The sequence below is a fragment of the Apaloderma vittatum genome, unplaced genomic scaffold (assembly GCF_000703405.1).
Source record: "Apaloderma vittatum isolate BGI_N311 unplaced genomic scaffold, ASM70340v1 scaffold10313, whole genome shotgun sequence".
NCBI lineage: Eukaryota > Metazoa > Chordata > Aves > Trogoniformes > Trogonidae > Apaloderma > Apaloderma vittatum.
The window spans coordinates 717-9,612 of NW_009708629.1; the positions used below are offsets into that span (position 1 = coordinate 717).

At 38.2% G+C, this 8,896-nt stretch overlaps 1 protein-coding gene across 1 annotated transcript in view; it reads left to right on the forward strand.

The window, feature by feature from the left end:
- The first annotated feature begins 283 nt into the window (after window positions 1–283).
- Window positions 284–8,896, forward strand: part of LOC104271832 (putative RNA-binding protein Luc7-like 2) — an 11,392-nt gene continuing 2,779 nt past the window's right edge. Inside the window, exons 1-4 of the mRNA XM_009866629.1 lie at window positions 284–456; window positions 2,741–2,832; window positions 3,717–3,746; window positions 4,651–4,845. Coding sequence (XP_009864931.1) covers window positions 298–456; window positions 2,741–2,832; window positions 3,717–3,746; window positions 4,651–4,845 — 476 coding nt within the window. The 5' untranslated portion in view covers window positions 284–297. The remainder of the gene's footprint in view (window positions 457–2,740; window positions 2,833–3,716; window positions 3,747–4,650; window positions 4,846–8,896) is intronic.

The following is an 8,896-nucleotide window of genomic DNA, read 5'->3' on the forward strand; positions in this document are numbered from 1 at the left end:
ATCTTCATGATATGTTAACAGTAGTTCTAGTGTTAGTGTATATTCATTGTTGCATATGAAAAATTTGACCATCCTTCTAAGTAGTATGTTCTTAAGTGAATGTAAAAATCACCCCACTTTTTTTAGTTTACAAAGCTATTTGCTAATGTCCTGCTTTTAAATGTGTTCAATCTTCAATATAAGTAACCTGCCTTCTAGTATATCTTCAGTAAAGTGTTACCTTTCTATTGCTGTACACTGAGAAGTAACAGCAATTTTTAATTTTTTTTTTCTTTATAGGAAGTATACAGGAATTCTATGCCTGCCTCCAGCTTTCAGCAGCAGAAGTTGCGGGTTTGTGAAGTGTGTTCAGCTTATCTTGGTCTTCATGATAATGACCGGCGGCTTGCTGACCACTTTGGAGGAAAACTACATTTAGGATTTATTGAAATAAGAGAGAAGCTTGAGGAACTCAGGGTAAATCATTTTTATATTTTTGTGTGTGTGCTCCTACTCAGTTATTTGCCAGGCAACCTTATTGGAATATTTCTTTGAGTGTATTAATTTTTTTTCTTACTACTTTAAAAATTGATATTTCATTACTCTACAAAGCCCTCAATGTTCTAATTTAATATCAGTTAACTGGAGAATTTGGTAAGATGACCTCTTTTGCATGAGGTATATTAAAACACATGGTCAGTGTAACGCATCTTGGGAACAAAGAGTGCAGTTCCACTTGCAAAATGGAGAACTGTATTTTAAATTACAGTGATTTTGAAACATATTTAGCAGTCATAGGAGGCAGCCAAATAAACTTTACTTTTAGCCAGTTGATGGGCTGAAAGTCATAATGAGACACTTAAAAATACAAGACCTTGTGGTTGGCCGCAAGTGAGCAATGTTTTTACTTACTTAGTTAGGATAAAATGTTGATACGGCTGGTGTTGAAATCCCCATTTTTGGTACCAGTGCATAAGGAGGATGGTAACACATGGCAGTTTTCAAAACAGATCTTGGAATGGAATACTCTAAGAAATGCTTGGAGCTCAAACAGCCACCTTCATGATGAAAGACTAAAGCTCAGTTTGTTTATTTTATCTGGACAAAGATGATGAGGTGACTTTCATTGTAAGGTGACTTTCATTGTATAGGTACCAATAACTAAAGAAGATTTTTTTTTTAAGTAATCTTTGAAGGCTTTTAAGCTTAGCTGACAACATATAAAATAAATAAAATGTATCAGCTCAAGCCTGTAGCTATTGAAAGTGAGAATACAAAAAAGGTGTACATCTTGAAGTCAGGCTAACTATTAACATAATTATCAAGAGGAGATTGCATGTTCCCTATAGCTTGAAGATTTGAAATCCAGTTGGAATATTATCCTAAATAACACTGTCTTCTTGATCAGAAATCATGTGCTGGAAGAAAGGCTTACTGGAATTATATTCTAGACTTTTGGTATTCAAGAGGATGACTTTGGACACTGGTGCCATTTATTATCTTACTATGCAAGTTACAAGGTTCAAGGCTCAGTTAAGCAGTAAACTTTAGAAATTACTAAAGAAAACAACTAAATGAGTTGAAGCCCTAAATGCAGCAAGTGCTGCTACTGAGTTTGAGTAAATTGGCTTGGTTAATATTTCATAATATTCCAGCTGTCGTGCATGGATACTGTGACTTACCCTTTGGAAAGCCCAGCTCTCTCTGTTCATAATTGAGGGTCCTAAATATAGCTGCTGTAACTTAAACCTTAGATGCCTAGAACAGATCATGAGTACTTCCTCTCATCCCTCCATGAAATTATGCAAAGAGTCACTTGAACAAGCAACCTTGCTTACAGTTAAATTACTGATACTGTGCAAGGAAGTGTAGATACAATTTTACATAAAGGGTTGAAATGACTGATAATTTACACCATTTGGAAAAAAAAATGCATGGATAATTATTTCACATTCCCAAAGCATCAATAAAATAATCTTTTGAAGTACTTTGTTAACAAAAAAAGAAAACAATAACTATCCCCTCCTTCCTCAGAGCTCTCCTCAGAGATCTAATCAAGATGCTGCTGGGGCAATTCCACATCTCAGAAGAAGGTCTTTACAAAGAGTTGAATTTCTTGCATCATGTCCAGAAGGTGGCGAGACTTGGGTTTGGCCAGATCTCCAGTTGTGAGTTCCACATCTAAGGGCCCTCTACTGAGCGTGCCTTGACCCCAGTAGTAGTAAGGTCAACCTGGGGGCTATCAACCGAAGAATCCTCTCTAATTATATGTCTCGTGTTCACAATACAGGAACAAGTATCCTCAAAACTAGGTACCAGCCCAACCAAGTCCTTTAAGACTAAGGATGTCTTTATGTCACAGCATAGCTGAAGGAGTTAGAACGATTAATTCTTCTGGTTCTGATTTCTTTCTGCCTTTCCCCAATGGCCAAAATATGATAGGATTGGCATGAAAACTCTCACACTGAAGGCATGACTTACTGCTCTGAATTCCCCTTTGTGGAAAACTTAATGTAACTCTACATATTTCAGATCTTCATGTAACACCCATCTATTTGCTGCAGCTCTTCTGCAATAACTTCTGTTTCCTAGAGGAAAAAAAAATATATTTACACTGAGGACGAGAGAGGGAATAATATACACAAGAGAAAGGGAATGTACATGAGAGAAAGAAGTGAATATTAATTGTGTAGACTGTTTTTGTAGTACTTTCATCTGAGAAATTTTGAAACATGACTTAATATATTCCTTTACTTTTTAGAGAATTGTGGCTGATAAACAGGAGAAACGAAATCAGGAGCGTCTGAAACGTAGAGAGGAGAGAGAAAGAGAAGAAAGGGAGAAACTAAGGAGGTGGGGATCCATTTTAATTGCATATACATAATGACCTATTTAGTTTTGGTGGGAAAACTCTGATGTAGTTGACACCCTTTCCTACATCTACAGAATCACAGTAGTCTGCATTCCTTGGAAACTTGAAAGGATTGAGAGTGAATTTCATGTCTAAATCTTAAAACCTAAATTGCATTTATAGAAAGTCTTAAAAAACTAAAGATGAAAGTGTCTCTACATATTTGAACAAATGGCCTTTAGATGAGCTAATTTTCAGATATGGCCTTATGAGACCTATCAGATGTAAGCTTACACACCTGTGAGTTTCTAACATCTGTTAAATTTTAGATGCTTTCTTTATAGATGTTAGAATTTTTTCTTCCTGGAAGTAGTTGGCTGTATGACTGAGGAAAGGACCTTTTGTGAAATAGTTGCTTCCAGGCTCTGTGGAGCTAGAGTGGAATAGAATCCGAGCTGCAGTTCTCTTAAAGTGTTAGTTTCAGAAGTTAACAATGTAAACTTTCTCAATCTGTTGCATTCTGATAATGGGTGCCTGACAAGAAAGAAGGGAATACTGACTTGAACTGTAATCTTTTTCTGTGAGAGGGGCGAGAAATAAAAAAGCAGATCAGATACTCTTTTGGGTTTCTGGTATGGTGGGCTCAAAAAAAAACAAACCCACCAAAACACCCCAAAACCATAAAATAGTTGTCAGAGGGATATGTTACAATAGTAAATATGTTACAGAGATGTTAACATCAAACAAAAGGCCTTTAATTAATTGCTAGTGAAATAAGAAATACAATAACAGGTCAACTAGTCTAGTTTATTATTACTAAATTGTAGTTTATTTGCTAATAAGATTCTGTAAGAAAGATTGATTTGCTATTTTCTATTTTTTTCAGGTCCAGATCCCACAGCAAGCATGCCAAAAGGTATATATATCTGCAGACAGGAATACTGTCAGTGAAGCCAGCCTTTCACAAGCTGGAACATCATAAGTTTGTCTAGCACTGTTAGTTTAAGATTTCAGTCTTTACAGACAAAGCACTATGTTAGATTATCATCTCTCTGGGTTTATACAGTATTTATCATCATGCTACTGAGTTTATACATGTACAACTGTTTTCTGGCTGCTACAATGCAACTTTTTGTCCCAAGTAACACGACACAGGAAACGGCTCTGTCTTCAGAACAGAAGCTAATGGTTAATACCTTTTGATGAAAGCTCACTTTTAAAATCCTAAGCACGGGGTTAACTCTCAACAGATGACAACTCAATAGTAAAAGTTTTCTCCCTAACCTAACAGCTGAAGGTCACCAGTGAGGTCTTATTTTAAAGTGATTTTGGAAAAAAAAAAACACCATACAAATTTATGATTTTTTTAGAACCTTCCAGTGTGGTTTTGTTGTAGTAACTATGGGGAATGATGTAGTTCATTTTTCTCAGAACATTATTATACACAGGTTCTGGCAGATGATCCTTATTACTGCATCATGAGGTTCCACAAGTTGCCTGATAAAGACAAGATTTAAAAATTTAAAATAGTAGGTTTTTTCCATATTTTAAGTACTTTCACAAGCCTAAATTGGCTACACTGTAACCATACAGTCAGTCACAAATTAACTGTAAAATTGTGTGGATTAGTCACAAAAGAGTTTTTAGGATTTTTAATGCTGCTTTTCCCACTCTGTTTGCCTGTGATAGAACAGCGCAATAGCTCTGAATACTGCAGATAATTCTCTGTGCAGATATGCACATGGTTCATAATATTCACAGTACTCTGGTAGGGCAGCTCAATGAATGCAGCATCTAGTTTAAATCCTTTCTATTCCAAGATCTAGGTCCCGAGATCGCCGCAGACATCGATCTCGCTCAGCTTCCCGGGAACGAAAGAGAAGAACTCGCTCCAAATCCCGTGAGAAACGCCACCGTCACAGGTCTCGCTCCAACAGCCGCAGCCGGAGTCGCAGCCACCATAGAAGCAGGCATAGTTCCAGGGAGAGAAGCCGAGAACGCAGCTCCAAAAAGAGGTGAATGGTGGCCTAGAAGTAAATGGCTCTTCCTAGATGCGTGAGGAAAATTTTCACACTAAATTAAGTTTACATTTGCCACTTAGTAATTTAAACACATTTTGAGAGTGTCTCAGATTTCAGCTACATCTTTGGCATGTTTATGATTTGACATACTGTAGTGATTTTTTTTTTTCATAGGTTAATATGTTATTTCTGGTTTAGATGAGTGTTACGAGGTTTTGGTGTCAAATTCATAATACTGCCAGCTTCCTGCAGTGTAGAAAGCGAAACAGGTTGATTTCCAGTTGAACCCAGGGATATTGGGAATCATCTTACTGTCAGACATTTGGTTTTTCACTTGGGCTCTTATTCCCAGCACTGGAGCCCATCTGTTGTGTATTGCACCAAATAAAACCACATTTAGATATGCCTGAAAATAAACTTGTTGTGTTGCATCTGAAGATGTCGTTTTGCAAGGAAAGTAGCTCAGCCCCTCATGGAAGGATTGCTGCAGAGAGCAGTCTGGGGCCATTGCTTTTGCATGGTTCAGTTGCTGTCTGCTCCTGAGGATTTGCTGGCTTATTTTAGATGAGTGAGGTAAGCATAATTTTGAAGAGGGTTGGCATTGCACACTGAGGCATCTGGCAGGGAGATGTGCTCATAACCAGGATTCCTTTCTTGTATAGGTCAGCCACTGTGGCGTAGATCCAAGTGCCGCACAGTGGATAGGATGTCCAGTCTTAAAACCCTGGGAGACTGCCAACTTGCAAGAAAAGATTGGGTTTTGAAGTGGCCACACGTGCAGGGTTTATAATTCAAATGGTTCTGGAAGTTCAGGCATAAAGGGTGGGGAAATATGGGTTGAATATGTTCAAGTATCTCATGGGCTCTTAGCACCATAAAGGAGCTTTGTTTTCCCCTGGAGTAAATAGGTGATTCTTGTCTCATTGGGCTCTGTAAGAGAGCACAGAAGACAGGGTTGGTCCAAGTCTTTTTTTTCCTTCTTTTCATTGCAGGTGGATACTTAAAGGCCTCAGCATTCTAATTTATATCTTCAGTACTGTCTGCTATTCAGAATTCTTCAGGGTCTTCTTTAGAACCCTAATGTCAACATTTTGGACTCAGCAATTTCCATCTTGTAGCCTGTCCTCAAAGTTGTCCTAAAGAGCTTGCCTGTTCAGTGGCAGATTAATAAATCTTCAAACCTGTAGTTCTTCAATCTCAAAACGTACCAATGTATGGAGCATATACTCAAATTGCCTTTAATTCTTCCGACCCTGAAGTTCAGCCCTACAAGACTGAAATTTCAGTCCTTCTGAGAAAACCATACTGATTGGTTCTTTTGAAATTCTCATCATAGTTGTTCAAACTCTCCAATATGACACGTGCAATGCAAATAATGCATTGTCTTCTGTATGTTGGCAGAGAAATATCTAAGAACAAGAAAATCATGTGCACCATTGGTACTCTGTCAATGTCAGCTGCCAAAGGCGAACTAAAAAGCCCAAGGTGATATGAAGGTGAAGTCAGTGTCCGTTTCCAAGACGGTATCAAAGGATAAGCCTCTTGAAGCCTTGTTTTGTGTGAATGAGCTAAAAAATGTAATGTACTTCAGAGTACAAGGTTTCAACCCTATGATATTCACTACTGGAGATATTTCTCCTGATATCAGTTCTTGCCCTAGAGAAATGAGACATTCCTGTGTCAGAAGAATCATTGGTACAACAAAGAGTTTTGCATTATTGTTAACCTGAGGGAAAAGATTGCTGTGCTGTCATTGGCAGCTCATATGTCGTATTTCTCTGAGGTCAATCAAAACTTTTGCTCTCAGATTTTGCACACTGTATTTTCAAGTGACTGAAGAAGCCTTACAACTGTGATCTTGCTGCATTGGGACCAGGATAGCTGTTGAGCTTGGAGCCAGTCTGGATTCTAGAGATACCCTTCTAGCCACTAGAGCTGCTTTTTGCATGAATGTGGGGCAAGTCTTTCTGCTGAATCCATTAGCACTGTTGATGCCAGAATCCAAAATAAATTTGAATTTGCAGACTTAAATGTTTTTTTACTTCCTTGTCTCCAAAGAATGCTTTCTAGACCAGGGAAGTACTCATTACCAAATCCCGGGTTTTAATTTTTGTTTGGTTTTGAGGAATTTCTTGAAATCCAGGAGTGAAATATTTTCTTCAAGCCTGTTTTCTCTAAGGTCAAAACGTTCATTTGTCCAAAGAGTTCTCACCAAAGATATTCTGAAAAATAAAAGACACACTCCAAGTTAACTTCTTCAGGAAGGAGTTGTAAGACATTTTGGTCTTGAATAATCAAATAAATTCAGATGTGGGGAACACTGTGCTTTTGCCAGACTCTTGCAGAGGAGCAGAGTCTGACACTAGAAGCAACAGAATGTCTGAAAGCTGCAGCAGTGGTAGCCCACTAACGCTAGGATCTTACAAGTGTGGAGTTGTGGTGGGTAGTTGTGTGTTGTTGAGTGTAGTCGTTGTGGGAACAGTTGCATCATTTGATGTTAACCTAAAGCCTTCAGTGTGATTTTTGGATGTGGTTAAAGTACTGTAAAATACAGTTACTGTAGGCTGCTGAATGCTGCTGTAAAAGCTAATTATGTGGCTGGGTTTTTTACAGTTTTGATTGCACCCATTTGATTTCAGTTTTGATTCCTTCCATTATGGCTTCAACGTGCAAGCATACAAGACAATTCCCTACTGGAGAAAACTCTTGATCTCCTTTTCGTAGAAGTCATTTTCCCATTTTATTCTGTATAACAATATGGTTGCAGGCAAATGTGCTCAGTCTTATTGTTTGTGGCAAACCATGCACTTCCTTCCGGTTTTCCTGTCCACCCTTCTTCTGAAAGTTTTTTTCTAAAAAGCCTTTCATACAAAATGAAAAGCTGCCACCTCTCAGCTGCTTCTTCGTTCTGAAAGTGAAGGGATGTTTATAGTGTGCTATACCTGAGGAGATTCTACAAATACATAAATTTGTCTGACAAACACCTCTTCTTTCATCTGTATCATCATTCAGCCTATGAACAGGTGGATAAATATAAATCTCTTAAAGACTGGGATTTGGTTTCAAATTTATCATTATAAGGAGCAGACCTCTGCATTCTGTGGGCACACCTGAATGTATATCTGGAAATAGTAGCCATATGTCTAACACAGTGGGAACCTATTTGGAGAAACATGCCAACGCTAATAGGAACGCTAAGTCTATCCAGACTTGTATTACTGGCTTATCACAGGCAAGTCTAAAGAAAGTCCTACTTTTCCTCACTGTTAACTATAAGTTCCAAATAACTGAACCGAATCATATTTCATCTCATTAGAAACAAAATATGCAATTTGTACTTCTTGATTTGCGATGGGCAAGTGAGTATTTGCAGTTGGCTGTTGAGATACGTGCTAAGTGATAAGATGCATTGTGACAGCAGACCCAAACGTGGGTAAATTGAGAGATGGTTGTGTCAGTATGCTTGAGCCTACTTAGAAGAATTCATGGGTCAAGGGCTAATGTGTTCCCCTACAGACATTGTATGGATGAGTACCTAAAGTCATAGAATGGGTCATCATTTCACATGGCTTTAGATGGCTAGATCAGATGTAAATATCGTGAGCCTCATTACAGACTCATCTGGCATGATTTTGTGTCTATTTTAAGATGAGACAAATCATGCTTTAAAGTGTCTATTTTTCTGCTGACTGTTAAGGAAATATGGCTCATCAGCCAAGGTATCTACGTGGCAGACACTTAAAGCTGGGTGAGATAGATCTCACTCTTAGCATTTATATTTTTTTAAAAAAATATCCTTCTGGTCTTGATTGATGACAGAATAGTCTAGCCCTATGCTAATTCTCTGCTGTATCATAGAATCATAGAACAATTCAGGTTGGAAAAGACCCTTGAGATCATCGAGTCCAACCATTGACCCTACACTACAAGTTCACCCCTAAACCGTATCACCCAACACCACATCTAAGCGACATTTAAACACATCCAGGGATGACGACTCAACCACCTCCCTGGGCAGTCTGTTCCAGTGTCTGACCACTCTTTC